The sequence below is a fragment of the Peromyscus maniculatus genome, chromosome 18 (genome assembly GCF_049852395.1).
Source record: "Peromyscus maniculatus bairdii isolate BWxNUB_F1_BW_parent chromosome 18, HU_Pman_BW_mat_3.1, whole genome shotgun sequence".
Lineage (NCBI taxonomy): Eukaryota > Metazoa > Chordata > Mammalia > Rodentia > Cricetidae > Peromyscus > Peromyscus maniculatus.
Window position 1 is genome coordinate 15769318 of NC_134869.1, and position 27105 is coordinate 15796422.

The following is a 27105-nucleotide window of genomic DNA, read 5'->3' on the forward strand; positions in this document are numbered from 1 at the left end:
TCTCAAGAGGATGCCTGTGTTGGACTCCTGTTTGTCATGTCATTGCCTCAGGGCGACACATGCACTTGTCGAAGGATCAACTGGCTGAGGATTAAAGAACTTTGGTTTCTTGACTGATAAAATGGGGGAAATGGTGCCCATTCCACAGACTGTCTTCAATTTTACACCAACTAAATATGGGCAATGAATAGCCTTTGTAAACAATGGTGTTCTGTAACAATGTAGGATGTTTTACTGTCATATGAAAGGAACTAAAAACAGTATCAAATTATCCTTAACCTAGAGCCAAAGGAGAAAATAAGAGAAGCTGGAGAGACTGTTCAGCAATAGAAACACTTGATGCCCTTGCACAGGACCAAATTCCGTTCCCAGCACCTACTTCAGACTGCTCATAACCTGTCACTCTACCTCCAGGGGTCTGATGCCCCCTTCTGACCTCTGCAGATACCACATACACAAACACACACATACACATGAATAAAAGGAGGGAAAAAATATTGGGTAAAATATATGGAAAACTCATTGCTTGAGAACTGAAAGCAGAGATTCCATCTCTGACTCGGTCTTACCAGATAGATAAGAATGCTGAGAAAGATGTTGTTCTCTTTAGTGGTGAGACTACGTATGGTTGGTAGTGGCTTGGAAATTGGATGCCTTTAAATCTGTAGTTGCTCTCAAGCTGCATACTTGTTCTCCAAACAGGAACTCAAAATGAAGTACTGAATGGGTCTCTGAATGCACATCACCACAAAGGCAGGTTGAGAAAGGTTTAAAAGTAACCAGGCCATTCACCAAGACTTTTGGCAGGGGCTGTTGGTAGGCAACCTGGCATGCATCAGATATGCCAAAGATACTTAGCATGATTGTAAAGACTCACATGGTTCAGGGTATTCCGTTCAAAATAAAAGCCAAAGATTAAAATTATGACAAGTTGATGTATTTGCCTCTGTGTTGACTACTCAAAAATGGGCTATGACTGGAGCAGTAAGCACGGGGCTTCCATGGGTCTGCACCAGGTTCTGTGCATATATATTATAGTTTTCTGTTTAGTATTTTTATGGAACTCCTGAGTGTATGAAGGAGTAGGTCTCTGATTCTTGTGCCTTCTCTTGGGCTGTTTTCCATCTGTTCATTTGCCTCGTCCAATTTTGATGTGATGGCTTTTGTTTTATCTTATATTTTATTTTGTTATCAAAAATGGACTCTGGATTTTGTAATAGTAGATGAGACTAATGAAACAATCCAGAGTCTGACAAATGGCGAGATACAAAAGGCAATGCTCCTTTCTTGGCCTGGATCATTCGATTATTCTCCAACCTTAGGAGCTGACACTGCTGTTCAGTGAGCGCACAGCCAGAATAGCACCTGAGCTTTCACTATAGGTCTGCAATTTATTAGGAGTTATTTAACCTGTCTAGTTTTATTTAACACCTGCGAAATGGAAAAAAACATTATGAGACTTAAATAAGATAATGAATGCAAACATTTAATATAGTGTCTATTCTGTAATACAGATTCAATAAATATATCTACCATTTCCTGAATATTGGGGACTTCGCAAAGCAGATGAACTTCCTATTGCTCTTATAAAGACCATTAAACAATAGAAGCCGTGGTCTCCTTATCTTTAACATAGGGAAATGACATCACGGGGATATTTTGTGGATCAAATGAAATTAAAAGACTAAAGGAACATTATAGAATTCTATGAAAAGTGAGGCATTAAGAGGAACATAGAATTTCTTGGGAGAGCAGGAGTTTGAATGCCCTGGTCGATTTCAGCTCCTTCCGAATCCCCTTACAAGTGACCAGTGCATGTAAAATAAGGAAGAAAAAAAAGAAACTGTGTCAGCATGAGAAATTAATACTGAGTGACATTCAAAGGTTTCTGCAAAAGACAAAATGATTGGGATTGAAGATAGGTAAGATGTGTGGGAAACAACCAATGGAAGTCATACCTGGAGACCTGGAAGGCTGGGAGAGGGAAGTGAAGAAACAACAGGGTGAGATGTCAGTGGGTCCTACAGGTACCCCTGGGAAGGATGCAGGCTGCCAGAGGTCAGCAAGAGAGGATCGTAAAGCATCTTCACTCCTGGCTTACACTTAAGGGAGACATTGTCACAGTTGGCTCTTAATGAGGACAACTGTGACAAGTAAAGAATGAGGACATTGCCCCAGTTCATTCCTGGCTGCTCATTCAAGTGTATGGAAGAAACAAGAGAATCTAGAGAAAGAAAACACCTATGACTGTTATGTCCTCTCCTAACTTGCCATAGGTCGGCCGGCAATTCTGAGCTGTCAGCATGCATCAGAATCGTGTGGGAATCTGTGCAAATGTAGATTGGCGGTCCCACTTTCACAGATGCTAGAGCAGGATCCAAGAATTCTCATTTGTGGCAAGTATCCAGGAGAGGCTAATGCTGCTGAGCTAGGGACCACCCTGTGGGAAAATTTCTCCAGACGTGCACTATATGGTAATACTGCTATGTGCAACTGTTTAGAATAGGATTTAAATTAATAAGAAAATTATGCAGGATGTATTGTAACAGTTACATTTTAAATATGCAAGATCTACATCATCTATGGATACCACACTGGACAACACAGGTACAGAATATTTCATCATTACAGAAAATCCTATTACAGGACATGTATTTGTACTTCAGGACTAGATGTCCCAAGAATTACACACATGTCAGAACCCTGGAAGTTCACCTGAGATTTGGTTTTTCTCCTCTCCTTCCTTGTGCATCCTGAGGATGAGAAGTACTCCCTTGGTGTCTGATAGAACTCACATCAGTTCTCAAAGTAGACAAGCTAAGACCTCTCTATAAAAGCATAGACAAATGGAAAAGGGCCTGGTGCTTGAAATGATACCTCACAAAAAGAAAGCGTGTTCTGGGGAACAAAAAACACTACCATTCTATCAAATAAAATTATTCTTAACAAAAGCAAGTTTCCAAAAATATAAATGCCAAATGGACATCAACAGTCTTCAGAAGACGTGGGCCGTATTAAATTAGAATAAGCAGTTCTGAAGAGTTAAAATATGAGACAATAGAGGATTCATATAGTTGAACAATGTTCATATCAAATTCAAAAGTACAGCAGAGGAAAATATATGTTGGGTTTTTAGAAACCCAAATTTGTGAAGTAGAAGACAACTCCAAACATTCAGTACACAAAAGGACAGATAGGGAAAAATGAAATTTTTCATATGACAAGATAAACACAGAGGAATATACATGAGCTCAGAATGCCCAGGATGGGTACTTCAGAAGGAAGAATCTAACTAACAGGAAAAAAAGCAAAATAGAAACAAGAAACCTTTTCTCCATTATAATTTAAAAAAAATATCTTGAATAATAAATGACAGACTTATTGGATACAGACAAAATTTCAGACAAGAATAGGCTTTTCCTAGGAAATTTAAATCTTTATAATCTCAAGGATAAGATAAAAATATTCTACAACTATGTAAATAGAAACTAATATAACAAAATTGGGTACTTGCCTAAATAATACAACTTTCTTGATATTAAACACTTTTTAATTCCAAAGATCCAGAAGAAGATGGAGAAATGTCTCTGGGGTATTTAATGAAATGAATAAGGACTTGGGATAGAAGAATTATATGGCTAGAGAAAATATTCCATTATTTATCCTAATTTTGGTGAGTCCAAAGTGTTATACCTAGTTCATTTTCTGTACTAATTTGTATTCCTAACTGAAAACTATCTTTTGATATCTTTTAAATTTACACATTTTACATCTTTTTAGTGAGTTTCTTTTCTGTGTTTGTTAATAAGGAAAACTATAACTATAATTATCTAGTCTTCAACTCCATCAGAGACCCAAGAAGGAAATAATATTGCCCAAGTAAAAAAAAAAAAAGTGCAAGCAAGCAACTTCCAAAAAATGTGAGAAGTGACAGAAACAGCTGGCTGCCTGGACAGTCATTCAAGATTCTTCTGCAATGTTGGAGCATTCATCTTTGGCCTATAGGCCTAGCATATCTGACAGACTTTTCTGTGAAGCAGTATTCTGATAGGCTGTCTTCTCTTGTTTTGGCAAGGTTCAGCAGTCGTTTTTGTATCCTGCTTGTCCATTTGGACAGCATATTGTCAGCTGTCAAGGCAGGGGCATTTTCTTGCCCAGTGGCTATCTTTTGCCATAAAGATAGTAAACTCCATAAGGAGTTTCTTCAATGCCTATCACCTTCTCTGAAGTAGGTTGTGTTGCCAGGAGCAGACATGTCCAATTGTCATTAAACAAAAAGAATCTCTGTTAATAAAACATCTTAAATACCATATTCTGTAGATCTCTGAAGTGTTTGAAGATGACATGTCTATCTAAAATATATCTCTGTTTAACCTTGAAAACATACCTAACCTGACTACAGGTTTAATTGTAATAGGTGACTAACATCTTGCATTTCTTTATTATCTTAAGTAGTTTGTAATAATAACTTTCAAGGTCTAGCAATTTGTATTACATTGTTAAATGAGCTGTATATGTACAATATCTTGAACAAGTGTAGAAATATATATAGTATATTTTAACAAAATTAATCTCAAATTTTTATCAACATACATAAGCCCAATCTAATGTATAATATTTAAAACTAGTAGTTGGTTTTTAAAAATAGAGTCAATTTTTTATCTTATAATATCTATATTTTCTTTTTTTTCAGAATAGATTCAGTAATTTACCTATTATCCTATCATATCTGTATCTACCTTATTTTTTTCAAAACAAGAACCCTGAATCTTATCTCCTTTGTTTAGACTTTTTCCTGACCATTAACAATAACAACTTGTAACCAACCATCTTAAATAATGACAATTATCCATAAAACATTGAATGATCAAAACCATCCATTCCACCTCTTGGGAATGTGGGCATCATATTCTAAAAAATTGCTTCCTGCTGTCTGGGGACGACAGTATCTTTAGGGGATCCTGAAAAGAAAAATTTTGAGTAAATTGTCAAGTTCTGGAAGAGGTAACTATATCATTTGTTGTCCTGTCTCTGCATAATCAGAAAGTACAGGGCTTGTCTCAAGTCCTGGCTAAAGTAGTCTATGAGGCTGTATCATCTTAACTAGCCATCTCAAAATTGTCCTGGGCAATTTGGAGTCCAAAGCCAATCTTTGGGTAGTGTTTGTCAACGTGGTGGCATTATCATAGTCCATGTAGAATCATTGTTGTGGGATCCCATCATCTTTTGGAGATTTCAGAGGTCACATTAGGATAGATTATAATTTTTCTTGCTAATTTTTTGGGGGGTAGTTTTCCCTTCATCTTTGGATGCTTATTTGCCCAAAGGTCTTTAAATTCTTTCAGTTGGTGGTTTTTATTTTCCTGAAAAGACAAAAACAAAACCCTTCCCCAACCCTAACTGTTGGGAGTTTCCAAATCTAATCTTTATTAAATTTGATTTATTATTTTTATTTAAATTTTTGTTTTATTTTTTTAAAGCTGTTCTATCATCCAGAGCAGTATGATTTCTTATAATAGGCATTAGGTTTTGTAATTGCTCTGGGAAGGAGTTTTTTCCATAATGACAGGAAAGGATTGAACAGAATTTGACATGGGGGCCTGTGAGAGGCCCCTCAGGGCATTTCCCTATAGCAAAGGCAAGAGATTGCCTTGTATGTCCCTTGTTGATCTATATTCATCAGTCCAATGTCTCCCTTTGCCATATCTTTTGCATAATCAGGAGGGAGGGAGTTCTGTTGGGATTATTTCTTTAAAAAAATATTGTTTCTAGGAATGCCCTGTTTATAGTCCCTTCTTAGATGACCTTGTTTACCACAATTGAAACACTTAACATTATGATTTTTCTTCAAACCTCTGGAAATCATCTCTCCTATCCAAGCATTGTCATGATCATGAGATTCAATATTAATTCTATCTCAGATCCATTCCTCCAAGGATGCTGATCTTGCCTTTAACAGCCTAATCCCCCCCCCCTTTGCATTGTTCATTAGTATTTTCAAAAGCCAAAGATTCAATTATTATTTTTCTAGCTTCTGAATTTGGTATCATTTTATATACTGTTGAAATCAATCTTTGTAAGAAATCAGTGAAGGTTTCTTTTGGGCCCTGTATAACTTTAGTAACTGACTCAATTTTTTAAAATTTCTTCTATTCTGTCCTAAGCATTCAAGGCTGCTTTGTGGCATAAAGCCAGGGTGTAGTCATCATATAAAGATTGTCTTTGTATATCGGCATAATTGCCCTCTCTAAGAAGTTGATCTTGGGAAATTTCAATACCTCTAGTCCTGTTGTTCAATGGTATTAGTCTCATCCTTCTACCAGTTCCTGTATTGTAATTGGGGACCAGCCTCCAAGACTGCTGTAACCAAATCTCTCCAGTCTTGAGGGATAATTCTATTACAAATTGACCATGAGTTTAACATCTGCTTCACAAAAGCTGAATGCATGCCATATGAGACTATTGCTTCCTTGAATCTCCTCAAATCTAACATTTGCATAGGAGTCCATTTAGCTTGTACATAGTCTGGGGGTTATGTATCGTTTGGTAGTTCCTGTAAGGTTATTGGGTAAACTAAGGTTGGCTGTTTGAAAGCCTTAGGCTGTTTCTCTGTAACCTTATAATGCAATGTTGAGATTTTTTTTTAATTCCTCTGTCTGGGTCTGAATATCTCTATGATCTGTTTTAATAAATTTTCTAAGATTTATATCTTGGCATTCATATCAACCAACTTGGCATTCATATTAATCAAATTTTTTAGGAATAAAACAAGAATGATTAAACTGATAATGTTTATAATTGACATTATGTCAATCCCATCTAAGTTAATTATGCTCTCATTTTATTGTTCCATTTTTAAACCATTCATCATGTAATCATACAGAGACCTAACTCTCTTCATTGTAAAAATGTTTCCCATTTTTTTAATATGGGAAAAAAAAACTTTCTCTCTGTTTTTTTTTTTTTAATTAATCCCCCGCCTTTAAGAAATCCCAATTGACTCATCAAATCTGCTGACAATGACAATTCTGATGATGTTGAAGTGGGGCAGCAGCCTGAGAAGGGGGTCCAGTGAAAACCATAATCCATCAGGAGAGGGAAGAAGTGAAAGAGCCGGCTGTCTGCACAGGGGAACATGTTAGAGCGGCTAACTCCTGTGGCTTTTTGGAACCCAAAAGTCTGTTTCAGAGAGGCTGCAACAAAAAACCTAACAGGCAGGGTAGCGATTCCAGCCCAGGTGGGGTGGGGAATCCAGCTGCATGTAACTCCAGCCTGTGCCGGTCGCTGCAAAACCGCAGGCAAGCTGCTTTTTCATGAATTCATGCCCCACATTGGGTGCCAGATGTTTCACCAATCCTAAATGGTCTTATAATAAAAACCCAGAGGCAGATATCAGGGTGAAAGCCGAAAGATCAGAGAAGCAGAGCAAGCCATAGCCACCAACTCTTACCTCACCAACCCCTCAGCCTGAAAGAGAACAAGTTCCTGTCTCCTTCTACCTTATATTCCTTTCTCTGCCCAGCCATATCCCTTCCTGTCTCAACCTTTTTAGTGCTGGGATTAAAGGTGTGTGCCACCACTGCCCGACTTCTATGTTTAATCTAGTGGCATGTTCTGTCCTCTGATCTTCAAGCAAATTTTATTTGTTCAAAATATCACCACAGAGATTACTCTTAATTGGTAAAGGGGGTATGGACATGGATGGGGAGTTTGGGAATAGAAATAACAAGTGTGCTCATTTTCTTATTTTCGGAATGCAAGAGATATGGCAGGCAGGAGCTTAAATGTCCTGTTCAGATGCTGCCTGCCACTTACTGCTGTGTAGCTCATAAGTAGGTAGTTAAGTTCCTCATTTGTGAAGTGGGAATACCATGGTTTCCCCAAATTTGTGTAGGAATGAAATCAGCTGATGCATATAAAAGTACTTCCAATCACTCAATAAGCATTAACCATTAACTTTAAAGGGAAAAATTAAATGCTACTCTTGGAAATAGAGAAATAGGCTTGAAGATGATTAAATAAACACACATATTCTCCAAATCATTTTGAGAGGCCACATGTACTCTACAAATTACTTGACTATTTCTATAACTGATACTCTAAAGTCATCAAAATAAACATGTTTGCATTTTAGATGATATTTAAAGTTTATTTGAAAACTACAAAAGGGACCACCAGCAAGGCAACCAAAGGTGCTTGCTGCACTAGCTTGTCAGCCTTCATTCGATCCCCAGAACCCAAGTAAAGATGGAAAGTGAGAGCTCCACACAGTTGTCCTCTGACTTTCATACATGTACTATTGCATGCGTACCTCCCACACACATACATAATAGCAATAATAATAAAAATTAGAGTGATCCCAGTTTAATTGAAATTACATGTGCATAGAAAACACAATAGGAAAAGCCTATTACATTATTAATTATAGTAATTATTGCTAGGTGTTAGAATTGTGTAAATCATTTTCTTCTTTTCTCTATTTTTTACTAATAATGGGAATGAAAACTGGTCAGATGTGATGCCAGCCCTGTGATCACACTGCTGTGCATCGCTAACATAAGTTCCTGGCACTACCTTCTGCTTTCTGGTGCTCACCTATTCCTCCAGTGCATTAGGCATTCAGCCCTTCATACCTGTGTTTGCCTTTGCTTGGGAATTCCTAATCCTGGGAAGCCACATGACAGAATCCAGCATCTTCACGACTGGTGAACTTCATCCCAGTGAGGTATCACTTCATGATTTTCTAGATGCAGCCTTTGTGAGTTACCCTGCTTACCATGGCAACAACTCGTTCTTACCCTCCATCTGCTTTAACGGACTTCTTTGGTGTGGAGTACCCAAAGAGATGTAAGAGTAGATGCTGAGAGACCAGTAAGGAGGCTTTGGAAACCATGCAGTTGAAAAGTAACATGGGAGAATTAGGCAGATCGTAGGTAGATTTCAGAGGCACAACCATCGGCACCCAGGCAAGGTTGGTGATGGGGTGAGAGAGAAAAGTTAGCATGAAAGTGATGGGGAGCCTGAAATGTAGAGTTTGGGTTAGAAATCAGGCTCAAAGAGAAATTTAGCCATTGTCATTAATTGGGTGATGGGTAAGCCCAAGACTAGAGGAAGAGGACTCAACAGAGGAGCAAACATGTCTTAGTATGCCGAGCCTAAGGACTCCTTCTACAGACTTTTAGAGGCAAGAAGAAGAAGAAGCAAAACAACATGTAAACAAACAGTCCGCGGGGTGTGAGGAACCTGGAAGAGTGTGGCTGTTTGGGGCTTAATGAAAGTATCTCATCCTGGGTGATGGCCTGTATTAGATATGCAGCTGGTGGGCTGAGTGGGAGGAAGATTTAGATCGTCCATTTCAGCAATGTGGGCCTTTTGCCAGTCCAAGGAGGGATGTGTCAGTGGAGGGACATAGATCAAAAGACTGTTTGGGAAGTAGGAGAGAGAGATCAGAATTAGCTCCTGGCAGGGCTGGAACGTTCATTTCCACATTTTCTTACTTTAAGTTAATATTTCCTTTTCTGTATTAAAGTGGTGGAAATTGCCATTTGATTGCATTTCATTTTTTTTCCCCGATCTATGGAAAATTACATGATGCCCCCAACCTGAAAACTGTTATGCAGGATTTTTGCTAAATGAGTATTCCATTTACTAGCGCCTTGAAGAAAATGAAGCTCCACAGCTCCCTCCATTATGAGAAACCTGAGCAAACCCATACATTCTGCATTTCTCTTATCCTGGCTGCTATTTTTGTGACATGTTCTTTAATTGGCTGAGGGGCACATGAAAGATGGCAATAAAAAAAATCAATTTTTCTAAGCCATCTTACATAGATTTAAAGCACATCTAGTTCTCTCCAGATCAAATGGATACATTAGCGGAGTTAAGTATCATTCATTGTTGCCATGACTACAGGGCTGAACCCTTATAGAAGACTTTTATTTTACATTCAGTTTTCTTACCATAGCAACAGCAGTGTTGATTTAAAGTGTAGCTTGCTAGATAGAATTTATCTTTAACATTTTTGGTATATTTTCTGGGGTGTGTCTTGTCAATAGAATCTGACTTTAGATGATTCTTGTGCTCTTTTGAAATGAGACATCTCTAGAGATGTTTGTGAGAAAATCTAGGCTTCTCATTGCTTACAGGAATAGCAAGCTCACAGGACACATTTGCATGCATTACATTTCCAGAGCTTCAGTTGAGGATATTTAAGTGGCTCACGTTCAAATCCAAGGTATATCCTTTGAAAACTGAAGTAGAATGATTATTTATTTCAGAGTAATTAAAAATAATTTTCATCCTTTGATGTTGCAAAATTACTTTCTTTCTTTTTAAAGATAATACTTTGTTTGTTTCTTTTCTCCAGAGTGGTAGCTCGCTCTCTCTCTCTCTCTCTCTCTCTCTCTCTCTCTCTCTCTCTCTCTCTCTCTCTCAGCATTCATAACCAGTTGGCATAGGATAAAAGTAGAAAGTTTTTAAAATACATTAAACCAAAGAGCCAATACTTTTGAAAACAATAGACTTGAGTTAAAGGACCCCTTCCTTCCTCCTTCCTCTTAATACACCATCTTCTATCTGTGAAGATGCATGGTTAGTGTGACTGCAGCATTACAAAGAAATACATTTTGGTGAGGGAAAAACAAGATCTCTTGGTTCCAAATGCAGTTCTCCACTGTAGGCCACTTACCCATCTGGCTCTCTCTAGCTGTGGGAAACACTCCTAGCACAGAGCATCCTTTGAAATTTCTAACCCCGTAGGGGGAATAGCCATAGATGAGAGACTGCCCCTATGAGGTTGGCTCATACAGGACGAACAAAGAGGTTAGTGGTTGAGGGTACCAGAGGAACAGCGCCTGGGAAGAGCGAGAGCAGCTAGCTTCCTCCGCTGCAACAGGGGCCTCTTTCAATGCAAAGCACATGCCAAGATAGATCAGGCACTGTACCAAGAAGATACAATAATTTAGTAATACAGTCTGCCCAGGCAGCTGAGCGGCTGGAAATGAAGGAGCTTTGGGATTTGCTATAAACGGTGGGGAAATTGGCTGATAGCCTCTCTCCTATATCGAGCAAAGGGAGCAAGAGAAAAGATTATAAATGTTTGAAATCAGAGCCAAACTGCATGGTCTATTCTGGTCCAGGGGCTGCCAGGAATCCAGCATCCTCCAGCCTCTGCATTAAATGCTGGTTTTGGCAGAGTGTAGGACTGCTAGACCAAGAAACAATAGAGCTCGCCTGCATGTGCTTTCAGAAAAGCAGCTATTGATCTTCAATTGTTTGCAGGGGAGAATGCTATCACCGCCTTACCTGGTGCCATTAGTATGTTCTGCTGCCTACTCTCTTTAGGCTGATTGTACAGTCAGAATAAATACCCAAAGGTCGTTGCTGATACCTGGAGAGGAGCTCATGGGATGATTTTCAAACTCCAGTGATGCTCAGATAGTAGCTCTGTAGACAGCATATGATACTAAAGCCATAGGAAGTTCTGGGTAAGCTGCAGACACAAAACCTTGAAACTGTAATGGGAAATCAGATGTATATCCCATAGCAGGTCCTCTGTTGACTAACCATGTGATTCCTTATCCGTACCCACATCATATCTGCTACTTGAGAAGCTTATGTGAGGATTAAATGAACTAGGATCACCTTGAACATAAAGGCCCATGGTAAATATTATGCCTTCTGCGTCTGCACCTCCTATGGAATCTTAGCCTCTGTAATCCTTGGAACAAATTCCTTTGCAAGGACTAGGAGTTTTTTGTTTTTTGTTTTTTTTAAAAAAATATTGCCACATACTTTTGGAAATGTTAGTTCAGTTTCTGCTTTGAGGAATGAAGAGAATGTAAATACTAAGTAGTTGCCTCAATGACTCATTGATGGCCCCTCTGTCTTGGCATGTCAGGCAACTGGGGAGATACTCTTAGCGTTTGGATAAAACTCAACATGCTCATTAGACTACATGAGCTCTGCAAATAGGAGAACAGAGAATAAACTACAGTAGTCTTCATACAAGGTTACATGATAATTGAAGACCACAGGTAACACTTTTCCTAAGTTATGATAAAACCCAATATCTCTCAGAAACTTGTTGGGAGATATAGATCAGGAGGGCTATAATGACTTAGATTCTAGTTTTCTTCAATCAAAACAAGATCATCTAAGATTTATATAAAAAAAGATACTCAAATGACCATTTTGCATGGCAATCTTTTTTTAACTAAGTATCATAGTGTAGTTAGAACTCTTTAAAAATTAGCAGAATTCCTCAAATTTATTTTTTGCTTTCCACAAAACTATATTTTGGGGAAACCATATTTTAAAAGAATTTATGTAGTTCACATCTGTAGTTGAAGTAATGCTCTTCTTCAACTGTATACTCAAATAACTTATTGATATGAATTACCTCATGAATTAAAAGGTGCAAAAATGTATGACAAGTCAATTTATTAATAACCCTACATTTTAGTAGAGTGCAGGTCATTCAAAGTTATAGTAAAAACTTGTGGGTTCCACTGAAAATGCTCTTGAATAAAATTTTTATGAACATGCATTTTACAATGCACATATTTTATTTCAAAGTACTGGATCTGTCTAGGTACTCAGAGAACTTTCTACGGTTCACACACAAAAATACGGTCTGCTCAGGACACTAAGACATTTCCTGCTCTTGGTTTGGGGTCATTATGAAATTATATGAGGTTTGAATTATCAGGAAAAATAGTGAAAACTCTAAGCATGTATGCATTTAAAATTATATGACTATACAGTATAATCATATAGTATAAATATATATTTATACATATTTGGTAGAACTATCAGAAAAATTTCCTAAGTGTTCTAAATTAGATTTCAACATCCTGTAGTCAAGAAAAGACTTGAACAGATCAGTCAATAAACTGAATCTGATAAAAAAAAAAAAAGATGCTTGTAGCTTTGTATCCAACAACCAAGAGTGTATGGTGTGGTTTTGTTTGCCTGAGATAGTCTTACATAACCCAAGCTGATCTCAGACTTGCTTTGTAGCCAAGGATGACCCTAATTTCCTGATCCTCTTCCCTCTACCTGCTGGAATAACAGGCATGATCCATCTCACTTGGCCTGAGGATGAAACTTATCTTATGAAACATAAAATTATAAAAATTGATTTTGTCTATGTTATAAGCTCAGGGATAGCACCACCCACTATGGGCTGGACCCTCCCCCATGAATCACTAATTAAGAGAATGCCTTATGGACAGATCTTCTGGAGTCATTTTCTCAATTGAGGTTCCCTCCTTTCATCAAATTGACGTAAAACTAGCCAGGATGCTCACATCTATAATCCCAGCACTAGGGTAGTAGAGACAGGGGAGCAAAAGATTAAGGCAGTCGTCAGTTAGGTACAAAACTTACATGATCAATAAGTGTGGACATTTGATACAAACTTACCATCTAATCATAACTAAAATTCATAGCAACCTTGAAAGAAGAACCTTAAATATCAAAATATTTGACTTAAGTGATAAGCATCTAAACCTAGATCATTAATTTAATTTAAAACATTAATTTTAAATAAACCTAGATCATTAATTTAATTTAAAACATTAATTTTAAATAAAAAAAAATCTAGAACTGTTCTGGGGCTTAGATAGGATGTCTTTCCCAGTTCTTCACTCTGTCTTTCCCAGGGTTCACTGCAGTACAGTGATGGGGTGACATGGACATCCCTACTTCGTTTTACATTTAAGTAGTGATGACTGTGCCAGCTCCTCTAGCTAAGATGTCAAGACACCTGGCATAGTTCCATCCCCGGTCATGCAGCTTGGAACAACTGTCTGTACACTCATGAGAGAGAGAGAGAAAGAGTTTAAAGGGGGCATTTTTTAATTTAAAATTACTTTCATTTATTCGTGCTGTATGGGGTAGGTATGTGTGGACAGGACTGAAAATCAGTGTCTCTCTCTTCTATGTGGGTCTCAGGGATAGAGCTCATGTCAGCAGGTGTGGCAGCAAGTGTCTTTACCTACTGAGCCATTTCATGGGCCTCTAAAAATGTTTCTGCTTAATGAAAACAATCTGAAAAACTCGACACATGCCTAGCCTCTACTTTGGGGACTTCAGATAACATTTCCTATAGCCAAGTACATTCTTAAGCACAACAGCAACAAATAAATTCACATTAATCCATTGCTACTGTTAGTCCCTTGGGCCCCACTCAAGTGTTGCTAGCATCCCCATTAATACTGGCTTTGTGATGAAAGACCAGTTTGGGGTCCATTGTTGTGCTTGACAGTAATGTCTTCTTAGTGTCCTTTACCTGGGAACTGTTCTTCTCTTTCCTTGACTTTCGTGGTTCTCACACTTTTAAAGGTTACAGGTGGATGACATTGTAGAATGACCTACAAATTGGGCTTATCTGATATTTCTGTTTGACTAGACAGGTTCTTCACCTTTGTCAGGAAAACACAGAAGTAATTCTGCATTTCTCGCATTGCATGCTAGCAGATAAGAATGTAGTTTTGCTGTGTTCTATTACTGATATCACCGTTGGTCCTTTGATTAAAGTGGTGCCACCTCCTATGTTTCCTACCATCAAACTCTCTTTACGATAAGAACATATTCTGTAAGGAGGCAATTTGAAAGTATCCCCCATTCCTACCCAAACTTTCCAAAACTTATTTATATGTTTTCATGAGCTCATGTTTTTCCATTGTATTAAGTGGAATAAATTCCATTACTATAATTATTTAATGGTTTTCTAAACTTATCTTCAAATTAACCAGTGGGAAGCATTCCAGTGGAGTTTCTGTCCTGGTCACATGCCTCATCGTTGATGGAACAGCTGCTTTCCTGGTGGCACAGGAAGTCCCAGACCCATCTTGCAATTGTTCCTGTACTACCTTTACTTTCTGTCTCTTTTCAGCTGATCCCTATAATTGGTAGAAAATGTGCCTTTACTTACTGACCTATCCATTTCTCAGGTCCTCCCAATGGGTACAGTTAGGCAATTTCTCTAAACACATAATGCACAAATACATACTTACAACTGTCTGCCTGTCTTTCTCTGTGTCTTGAAAATGGTTATTTCTCATTTCAGTGCATCACACTTCTAGGTTATTCTCTGTGTTTGGAAAGGCCCCCTTGAACAAAGAGCAATCTGGCCTCCATTACTCTTAATGCTGTTATTTATTTGCTCAGTGATCCTGAAAGTAACCAATCTCCCACATCCACTACCTTATCCCTGACTGGAACTTTTCTCGTTCTGAGAAAATCTGGCACTCCATGCCAGTTTGTTCCTCTGGGCAAGCCATGCCTACCTCTACTGAGACTCTCACTTCACAACCAGAAGCTTCCACCTGTGAAAACCTTCCTTTCCCTGTTGGGACGTTGACAGCCCATGATCACTCTCTTCACTCTCCTTGGTTTGACACCACATGTTAGACCAACAAGTCTGCTTCCACGTGGGCTATCTTCTACTGGGATAACTTCCTTCTCTTGCTCTGTTACAGATTCCCGCCAGTCTACCTGCTTTGTGTGTGAGTTCGTTCTCAGCTTCCTGGTTCCTGACTCTTCAGCTTGGGTCTCTCTCACGTGTTGTCCTGGGTTCTCTCTAAAAATGGACACCACGGTGGCTGTGTCTAGGCTCTGTAGTGCCCCTCCCCACTTAGGTGTGGATGCCATCTCCCTGCTCCCCATCTATGACGTTAGGACTGACTTTCTCATGGGGTGAAAGAGTGAAGAGAATGGCCAGATGTCTCACACCTGAGCTCCTGTACTTACAGTCCATGTAATACTCCCACCGCTTTGATTATCGTCTGAATTTTTTCTCTTGATTTTGAAATTTTAGGTTATAGCTTCAAATTCTTTGAGGCTATGAGTCTTTTGACTTGTTTAGCTGTTAACATTCATTTCCCTCTATTTTGCTTGCAGTTTCTTTAACTGGGGTTGTCTGGATTCACTTTTGTGCTCCATGTTTAATGGGAAAGGTTAGCCTAGACTAATGGGGAGAGGCACCCATGAAGGAGCAGGAGTGAACTACAGTAGCTTCACCCACACCAGAGTTCCTTCATCATCACTGTGAAGAATTAAGAGATGTAGTTACTTCTCTGCTTAGGTGAGGATGCTCCATGATGCTGCTTCCACAGTTCCTCACACCTTGCCTTCCAGAACACCCCTCTCACCTTCAAACAAGGCTCTTTTCTATTACATTCCATTCAACGTCTCCTTCTGCTGGTCATCTGCCCTTCCTGACACCTTTGTGGTCCCATTCACATGAAATGTGTTTCTCTCAGATGTCTCCTTCAGTTTGGATTTTTATCTTTAATTTGGATTCCACTTTTTAAAACAATTTTCCTTATTTTTATTTTCTGTGCGTGTATGTGTGTGTGTGTGTGTGTGTGTGTGTGTGTGTGTGTGTGTGTATGTGTGTGTGTGTGTGCCTGTATGTCTCTGCATGCACTGTATATATGTGGATACCTACAGAAACTAGAGAATGGTGTTGGAACCCCTGGAACAGGAGTTACAGGTGTTTTGTAAGTTGCCTGATGTGGGTGCTGGAAACTGCATCCCAGTTCTCTGCAAAAGCAGTAAATGATCCTAACCACTGAGTCACCTCTTCAGCTCATGGACTCTACAATGGAAAACATTTCTTTAGAGTGAATATATATTGCATATCCCTGAGATTCTCAAAGGCTTCATCTCCTTCCTGTTGGTGAAGTATCTTTTGGCTTCTCCTGATGGATCTGAGATCCTGTTACTTAGCATCCTCCTTGGTATAGAGCTCTCTTCCTTTGCACTGTCTGATGGCGGCTTCCCGATGCCATGGCTTGGAGGCTCTATTAAATGTTCTCTTTTCTCCATCCCTACAGAGGCCCGGCTGTTGTGATGTCATTTGTCTATGCCCATCCATTTTAGTGCCGAAAGATTTCTGATACCTAGCTCTTTTTAAACACATCAAGGATAAGTGTATAATTGATCTCATTTTGTCTTTTACTGTCTTTATTCCTTTTCTCTTTAAGCCCATGCGCCTTCTTCTCCTTGCTAAGCTGCATCTTTCCCATCTTTCTGCTCTGTCTCGCCTTATATCTGGGTAACCACAAGTAGCAGTATTCATGCCATAGCCTGAAGGCTATGCTGCCTTGCAATTTCTTCTGCTAAAGAAATCAGTTCAGAGACCAAGGAGATATCTCAATGGGTAAGCATGCTTGCTGTGCAAGCCTGAGGACGTGAGTTCAGATCCTAGCATCCGCATAGTTAAGCGAGGTCATGTGCATGCTTATGACTCCAGTGCTGTGGATGGCGGAGTCAAGAGAGTTGCTGGGCTTGCTGGCTACTGGCCTAAGTCTAGCCTCAGTGAGAGACGTGGTCCCAAAGCAGTAAGTGGACACATGAAAGCGGGATAGCTGACATCCCTCTCTGGCTCCACAGGTAGACGAGGCATGCACACCTGCACACACGTGTGCATACACCACACATATACGTACCATGCACACATACAGATGCATATACAATAAAAAGAAAAAAAGAAACAAACTAGTCCATTGCTTTTTAATGTAGCTTTATGTAAGTTTTCAGGACACAGGTGGAGAACAGCCAAATTCTTTGCCAAAATCTAGTATGGACGGCCTCCAGCCAGCTCACAAGAGAACCTTGTTCCCCTCCTAACTGTGCCTCTGTGGTCTGCAGCATTTCACTCTGTATTCTGATCATCATCCACACTCCATCCAGACGGCTCCACTAAGCTCTGCATCTAGCATTCCTGCCTGTGGTTCCAGACCCCTCCACTCTTCCCACAAACAGTTCCAAAGGCCTAAGGGTTTATTGCAGCAACAGCCCCACTTCTCGGGATCAGTTTTCTGTGTCACTTGCTTTTCTTGTTGCTGTGAGCAAATGCCTGAGAAGTTAATGAAGGAAACATTTATTCCGGCTCCCAGTTTGAGGACACACAGTCCAGTGTGGCATAAAAGTCAAGAGTGTGGGATGGATGGTCATATCCCATCCACAGTCAGGAAGCAGAGAGCAATGGATGCCAGTGGTCTATTTTCTCTCTCTATCTTATTCAGTCTTAGACCACAGCCCATGCAACAGTGCCACCCACATCCAAGGTGGGTCCTCACAGACATGCCAAGAGGTTTATTTCCTTGATGATTCTAAACATGGTGACATTGGCAATCAAGATTGACAGTCACATTATTCCATATGTTCTAGCTTCATTCTGTTGTTATAAATACCATGGATAAAAAGCAGTTTAGAGGAGGAATGGATTTGTTTCAATTTTACAAATTACAGACCATCGTAGGAGAAAATCAAATCAGAAAATCAACAAGAACTTGAAGCATTGGGTATGAAGGAACCCAAATCATTGGTTCATTCTTGGGCTCATGCTTAGCTACCCTTCTTCTGTAGGACCACCTCCCCTGGGAATGGTACCACCCACAGTGAACTGGGCCATCCCACACTAATTATCAATCAAGACAATCCCCACAGATATGCACATAGACCAATCTGATCTGAGAAATCCCTCAACTGAGACTCATTTATCAGGTGACTCTAGGCTGTGTCAAGCTGAAAGTTAAAGCTAATTAGAAGTGGGTTTCATAAGGGACCTTTAGAAAATAGCCTTTATTTACAAAAATAAAATAATAAAATAGCTATATTATTGTTGTGTTCTTGCCATGAAAAATGCCAGGGAGTCTTTAAAAAGTGTAAGTTAGACCCAGGGTCTCCCAGCTCTTTCTTTCCAGTCTCTCCAGACTTACTCTTAGTCCTGCTGCCATGTGCCTATAGAAGCCCCATCCATCCCACCTCCATTTCCTGGGGACTCTTCCTCTTGCTAAAGACCCAGCCCCCCCCCCAATATTTCCCACTGCCCTTCTCAGCCTTCACCTTTAACCCAACTCCATTCTTTTGTGTCACCCACCGACCTGCAGAAACACTTTCTACCAGGGACCCCCAGCGGCCACACTGGGCTGCAGTGCAGGTAGACAATTTTCAGTATCCTTCCTGTCTCTCCAGGGTTATCTTAGTTCTACCCCTCCTCCCACCTGACTCCCTGGGAGCTCTGCCTCTTGATGCAGACCTTTCTGAGCATCTCTCAGCCTTTCCTCTTAGCCCATCTCCATCCCTTTGTGTTACTCACTGAGCCACAGAAACACTCTCTACTAAAGCCATTACCATTTGTCTCAGATCCAGAGTGGGCAACAGCAACCAAGAAACTGAGCACCCACCCAACAAAGACAAGACTAGATCTCGACACTAAGGAACACCTCAAACATCGTAACTCCAGATACCTAGATCCCAGCACAAAGACAAAAACATGAATAGCCAATATGTCTCCTCCAGAAGTCCATGATCCTACTGCAACAGGCCCTGAAAAATGCAATTTAGCTAGAGCACAAGACAAGGACTTCATAAGAGCAATTATGTTCAAAGACCTTCAAGAATATGAATAAATGCTTTAATGAAAACACAAATTGTTGAATGAAATAATGAAAAACTTTCAAGACATGAAAGTAGAAACAGAATCACTAAAGAAAACCTGAGCTCAGATAAAAGAGTGAATGGAAAAGTTAGGCTGTCAGGAGTATGTCAGATAATATCAGCCCTTGCCTGCATTTGTTTTTGCCTCCCGACCATGCCACGCATTCCCTGACAATCTGTTGCATCCATAGTAGCCTTTTGATTTTCCTTGATGACTTTTCCAAGCTTTTCATTTCTTCTCCCCTCTATCTATAATCACTGTCCCTCAAACTCTGAATGTTCAATTCTTCAATGATTCCTGTATCTGCACAATGTCAGCTCCTCAGAAAGATAGTCCCTTTTCACCTCATAGCACACCTATTCATTCTTGTCTCGTTACCTTGTTATCCTAGCTCCACTACTTAATCCCAAACAAGGCTGTTCCTTATTTGCCTGTAGCTGTGCCTTTTTCTGAAATATAATAGCCCAGGAGGAGTGATGTTGCCTTTGGTCCTGCGGAAACTTTGCACTGAATACACTGAATGTGTTCTGTATGTATTGAAATAAATCAATCACCCCTATGAATATCAATATTAGCACTAGAATCTCTGAAATTAGATTTTTTTCTGAAGGGGAATGAAGTCAACTAACAGCCAAAAGCTGGATCTGTAATAGTAGTCACTTTTTTTCTATAATTGGTTTTTATCCTAACATGAAAATTTTAATTTACTGTTATTCAGATATTTATGTGGGTGATAAAAATCAGGAGCAAAGGTGGAAAAGAGATTGCACTACTTACCACTAAGTACAGACTTCGACATTTCTTTGAAATGCTAATGATTACCAGACTGGAATTCACACATATATACTTCTCTACCTTGGCACGAAAAACCTCCTTTCTCAAAAGAGAAGTATGAAATTGAGTAAGACAAGCTATGAAAACAGTTTAATCTATATGCTTTGCCTAAGTTTCATCTAAAGAAATAGTAACACAATGCAAAAATTTCTCTAAGGTGTACTTATAAAGATGTCTAAATAAAAATAAAGTAATGAATCTTACAGAGTTACCATGTCAAAAACAAAATCTTGATTTGATGTACAATGCCATCAATTAACATTGCATTTCCTTATAAAACATGGAACCCCCTAGATTAAAATGTGTTTATTGTAATAATATAAACATATTTTTCTCTTGTATATACAACAAAAATTGTCTTGGTTTCTTGCCGGGATCTAAATATCTGTATCCTCCTGAATATATAAGTCAGCATCCTCATGCTCAAGGTGGAGGACTTGGGAGGCTGATGAGTCATGAGACCAGAGTCCTTATGAATGGGATTAGTGCCCCTATAGAAGGCTCTCTTAAATGTCCTTATAAGGTAAGGACACAGGTAGATGATGCTATCTATGAACTAGAAAGTAGGGGCTCTCATCAGACAATCTTCTGGTGTCTTCATTTGGCTTGTCGGCTTCTAGAACTGTAATGAACAACTCTGTTACTTGTAAGCTGTTACATTCATAGTGTTACGTTAGAGCCACCCAATGGGCTAAGACAGGTCTGTTACTTCGCTCAGTGGTCGCAACACATTTAGGTGTATACTATTGATGTCATGATTTTTTCCATATATGGAAATGAAAGCACTGTGGGATGTTTTTTTAAAGAATGTATAGATTTTTGAAAAGTTGGGATTTAATGTGAGTCAATCGTGTGTCACAACACATCAAGTCACCTCAAACCCGGTGGCTTTAGATAACAGGCCTTCATTTAGCTCCTGAATCTGGATGTTTTCTTCCACTTTGGGCCACCTCAGCTCATTCTTCCACTTTGGGCCACCTCAGCTCATCCTGATGGCACGCGCTGTTATTCTGTGATCATTTGTCATACAGGTCTGAGGATGCTCTAATTCCCCGGGCTCAGGCACCAGCTACGGGAGACTACCCTTCTGCTCTGCTGAACTGATTCAGACTAGCCAATCTAAACCAATTTACCTCAGCTTTGCTTGTTCCTTCCCATAGAATCCAGAAAAAAACACTTGCTCACAATCTCCCTAGCCCCTCTGCCTTTTATCTGGACTCATGTACCTTCCTGCGGCCCCACAGAGTGAGATAAGTCCCTCTCCTTGGATCTTTGAATTAACAGTCTATTTTTTCAGTGGCAATCATTTCCTGTATTGACTCCAGCATTCCTTTAAAAGAAAATACTACATTTTAAAACAACTGGATGTGTCCCTTCATCATCTAGCAGTTCATCCTGCCTTACATGGTGATGAGGTTCCAAGAGCATCTGGTTAAATGCAGAAGCACTTTTAGACTGTCCACATCCCACATTGTGTTGGCTTCTGTCTCATTGACTAATGTGAGGCACTTGGCCCCAGTGGCAGTCTGTGTCCAGGACTGGGAGCAGGGAGGGGTGTGGCTATAGGGAAGGGTGGATGAATCATGATCAGTCATTTCAGGTTTCAAATCAATTTCTCATTTTCTTTGATTTGAGTAACCTTTAAAATTTGACCCCTGAAGTAAGCAAGAACTATTCTACCACTCTGGGCCAACATGTTTTCAACTGTCATGACGCTGAGGACTGTTATTCAAAGGCTAAGCTTACAAGCTAAGAACTAAATTCCCTTTCATTTAAAGAAGTGGCTGCTTGTGCCCAGAGAGATTGGTCTATACGAATCACTCGAGATTGTAATTATAGTCATTTTAGTCAAAACACAGAGGTGATGATAACCTTAAACTATCACTCACAGAATCCTTTAAACTTTAAATATACTGTCCCTAAAATTCTCATTATTCCAGATAACTAACATGGTCACAAGCCCTTTTGACTAAGATTTATAGACCTTTTTCTGATAATAGGTCTTTCCACACTCTTCAATTTTCCTTCCAGACTAAATCACTTTAGCCTTTACAGCATCATTCAAAATGCAATTTTAAACTTCCTTGCTCCACGGTTCTCCCTTTTTACCATTCCCCACCATTACTGTCATCTCATTCCAAGCTGTAAAGTGCGGTGGAGAGTCCAAGTCATCCAGGAAGAAGGAAGAGAAAATAAATTGGAAGAGGTTGCCAGGTCTTACTTCCTACTAATATTAGCTTGTCTCTGAGAAAAAGCACTTCATTTTTTTACATTCCAAAAATAGTCATGAGAAAGCAAACCATGACCCTCTCCAGTATGAGCCCCCATGATTTTCTTAGTAAGCCAACACAAATTATTCTTTTGTCTCAGTAGTGATGAGTATTCCAGCCAGAAGATGCTGGCGTCCATTAGACCTTGGGTTGAGTCATAGCTTGACTACATGCAAAGCAGAGAAACTTCAACAAGCTAAGCTGTGTATTGGTTTGATTTCTTAACAAGTAGACATAAGAAGCAATAAACACTAGTCCTTAAAGAATTGATGGTTGTCTTGAACCAACTATGACCTCTGCCCCAAGTATGATCTCTGTTGCGAGAAGAGTACCAAATACAGTTGATAGAGAACATGGTAACTGTTTGCAAAGAGATGGAGTTTTTGTGTTAAAACCAATATGGCTACGGCCTAGCAGTAGATGAATATAGATTGCTTCTTGTTCAGATAGTTGATAGTTCCTGGCACTTTTCTTTCTTCCATTCTAAGGTGCTGGCGTGATAGGTCTGGGTAGGAAAATATGATCTCCTCAGGAAATTTTAGCCTGAATCAGCATGAGGTTTGGAGATATGCAGAGCCAAGAAGAAACGTTCTTTTACCTGCTGCAGGAGAGAGAGAAGTATGAAGGCCTAGGGCCCATGCAGTACCAAGAATAGATTCGTCTGTACCCGCTCCTGAACAAATGTCAGCTGAGATTCATTGTGGCTTCCAATTTTTAAAAGTAGAAAAATTTGTTATTTTGTCCATAGATTTTTCTCTCAGAAAATTATGTTTATTGTTAGTAACTAGATCACAAGGTGAAATGAGATGCTGTGAATGTAACTCTCAATTCAGTGCCTAGAAGTAGCCCATGCTCATTAAATGTTACTTGTTAACTCATAAACTCTTTGGAAATTGAGTCTTGTAATAATCATTAACTTTTTCAAAGTGTCACTCAGCCAATCAGCCCCACATTGGCTGTTTCTGACTTCTCAAGACTAGGCTCTAGGCCTATCCCATGATATAACTTCCATCTTGGCAAGTACTTAGCGACCTCTATGAATTAATATTACTTCTGTAAAACAAAATAAACTGTCTTCCTTTGCTAAGTCCTGTAGACAAGTTTTTACTCAGTCTCTCTTTCTATGAAAAATCAAGGTGTACAAAAAGATAATGTATTTTAAATCACAGAGAGATTTTTTTCTGTTTTATCTTAGAAACATTTCTAAGGCAATAAAAAAATCGCCATTCTTTGATTTCTTTTATGCATTGCACTTGCAAAGATCTAAAGGAACCAGACGGTGTGCAATTTCAGAGGAGAAAGAAAGAATGCCATGTAACATCTCAACATCAGTTTTGTGGAAGGGTCATGCTTCTGAGTGATGTTATAGATGTACCACTCACCTGTGTTGAGCCAGAAAACTTCCCCTTTGTTTAGCTCATGAAATCTGAATAACATCTTCACCTAATACTTAAAGTAATACTTTCAGGATTATTAATCTTAAATTTCTGCTAAATATATCCCCCAGGATTTTGCTTTTGAATTTATTTGATGAGAGAAGTGAGGAGGGTTTTCCTGACGGCCTACTACACAATAACCACTAACTGTGAGGCTTGGGATATGGTTATCCCACTTCAGGAAACCCAGTTTTGTTCATTTAATATCAAACATATACCCTAGGGTCAAGAAGGAAGGATATATAGTCAGTGGTGTCACTCAGGTTATATCTTTGAAATAAACCCTAAGGTGTATCAGAGACATTTAGTTCAAATGCATAACCTTCCTCCTACACACATATTTGTATGCATTTCCTATGGGGCAGTAGAAGGTCATGGGCATTTCCTAAAGCAAAGGTGTTACAGTGTATAAATAAATCAAATGTCTGGGTATGTGAAAGTTCATAAACACATGGCACCATTTCATGGCTTTCAGATTCATTTGTAAGCAAGCACCCTGACAACCTTTATCTTTCTTGCAGATGACCTCTCTCAGCAGGAAGACAATGATCCCCCCAAAGAATATGATGCTGGGCAGTTTGCAGGCCTTCTCCATGGATCTTCTCCAGCATGCGAGTCCCCTGAAAATCCCTTTCATCTGTATGGGAAAAGAAATCCATGTGAAGATGGCCAAGACGAAGTCAGTTTGGCAAGCAGTCCTTTGCCTTTCAAACAGACCCCCATAGACAATAACTCCGAGCCTTTGGTAAAGAAAGTTAAACCCAAAGTGGTCAGTAGAACAATTTTCCACAAAAGAAGCCATCAGCTCGAGAACCATACCATTGTTGGAACAAGAACGTCTAGAAGCGGATCCCGCACTGGTGACCAGTGGGGCGTGAATACAGGGGGCTTTGTGGAGAGAGCGTGTACTCTGGGGAGAATAAGGTCATTGCCTAAAGCCCTGATCGACATGCACCTATCCAAAAATGTCTCTAAGTCTGATTCTGATCTTATTGCCTACCCTTCAAAGGACAAAGCGAGAGTTAATTGGAGTGAGTCATCTACGGCTGAACGCAGTTCTAAAGACAATTCTGAAAGGACACCCTCCTTCACATCTGAATGGGAAGAAGTAAGCCCAACTTTTCTTGTTGATCTTCGTACGGGCTTGGAGTCGAATGAGGTTTGGAGGAAAGATTTTCAGTTTTTAAAGTCGTTCAGAAGCTGAGTTGGGGGTGGGGGTGGGTAATAAATGCATCAGCTCCAACAGGAAAGGCAAGGTTCTGTGGATAATACACAGTAATTTCACAGCAAGTGGAAAAGTGAGCACATTTCTACACGTGTGGGGGACACTTTGTTTCCATAGAAATTGGTATCAAGCAGAAGTAATAAGTAGCTGTGAGGTACAGGAGAATGCTCCCATCATGTCCCACCAGGCACTGTGGCTGACAGTTTGAGAAAAATCTTATTTTGGAAAAGTCTTATTTTGCTCTGTGTTGTTTTGCTACTCACTGAACTTTTTGTTATCATGCCTTCCTTCTTTGAAGTATCTCATATTTTCAGAAGAGATCCTTAGGATTCTAGCCTTAATGGGAAAGCTGGCAGTTCTGGCTCTCCTTCGAGAATCATGTAACAAATACACATCATTTAATATTTCCCATTTGTAGCTATGAGGGACACATTAAAGAGGAAACACATCTCAGGGTCAAGTCTCGCTACTTTAAACTCTACTTAAGACAAAGTCTTTAATATGAAAGAATTATTCAGAAAATAAAGGGTCCTTGTAAAACTGTGCAATCTCTTTTTCCCTAAGGGAATCAACCACATTATAAAATAGTAATGCTTCTTGATTTTTCTTGAATTTCTTTAAAGAATGGACCAAGTCTCAATTGATATTTCATCCTAACAGGTTACATTTTTTGTTTGTGGAAAGACTATATCAGGTGGATTTAGCTTTGAAGTACATGAGATCACTATGGTATTCTGAGAACTAGAAATAAACCTGACTCTGATACTGACTTTCTGAATTGAGCTGTTTGAGAAAAAAAAATCACTTGCTATCTCCGCATCTTTTTCACAATGAACAAATTGGAACACTTAAGTAATTAATGTTCATTGTACTTTTGAAACTTTCCATTTTATTTCATTCAGGTAGCTAATATGAGGAGGGGGAGATTTTTCAATGCCTAGAGTTTAGAGTTTAGTATCTAAATTCCAAACCTATATAATGATAGTTTTTATTAGTGTGTCCAATTTTAAAATTTTAACTCCTGAAATCTTGATTGAAATCTCTTTTTATGAGATAAGATTAAAGCATTTAACTTTCAAATTAAATGTTAAAAGTTGTTTTAATGGCTATGTTTTTTAATTAATGCCCCCAACTGTCTTGTGGTTGCTCAAATCACTTAGTTAGAACTTGACTCCAGCAACCATGTCTGCAAACTAAAACCTGCCTTTCCCAGTGAGTGTTCCTGCCTTCTGGGAGAAGGAGCATGATGACAGAGAATGCAGACTTGACACTGAACCTATCCTCAGCCCTTCTTTTCTGGGTCTAAAGACTCCATGGTTTCTGACTTAGTGAGCCATCTATTTGTAAAAATAGGTACATTCATAATTTATATATTTTTGAAAATTAAAAGATGTTTGCTTGCCTTTAAATCTTGTACTATTGGTCTCTGAATTTCAGTTTGTTGTGGCAATAACAAGAACTGCCAAGAATATACACTTGTTGCATTTAGTGGTTATTTCTAAATGCAATGATTAAAAACATATGTAATGACCTGCTTACATGTTTTGCTTTTCACAGATCGACAAAATAATGAATTCTATTGATGTTGGAATCAACAGTGAACTTGAAGAGATGAATGGTGAGAACATGAGTAATAAACTCTCTTCTACTCAATGATTAATAAATCTGCTTAAGAAATAGCCAGAAAGGGATCAAAATCCTTAGATAATTTCAAATTTTATCACGACCAACAACCATCACCTAAAAGCATCAACTGAGTGTATTTGGCAAATTGAGAGTATTTCCCGTGTTGCTATTTTCTGTCAGTTAATATTAATTAATGAAGCCTCAACTTTAGGCTGAATGTGGTAGAAAGCACTTCAAAGGGGTGTGAAATCTGATGAT

At 39.1% G+C, this 27105-nt stretch overlaps 1 protein-coding gene across 10 annotated transcripts in view; it reads left to right on the top strand.

Moving 5' to 3' along the window:
• The window catches only part of Anks1b (ankyrin repeat and sterile alpha motif domain containing 1B), a 1025752-nt gene that overhangs the window by 555253 nt on the left and 443394 nt on the right, over positions 1-27105 (top strand). For all 10 annotated transcript variants that reach the window (XM_076554619.1, XM_076554611.1, XM_076554613.1 and 7 more), the window contains exons 13-14: positions 24518-25104; positions 26779-26839. In XM_076554619.1, the coding sequence (XP_076410734.1) occupies positions 24518-25104; positions 26779-26839 (648 nt within the window). The remainder of the gene's footprint in view (positions 1-24517; positions 25105-26778; positions 26840-27105) is intronic.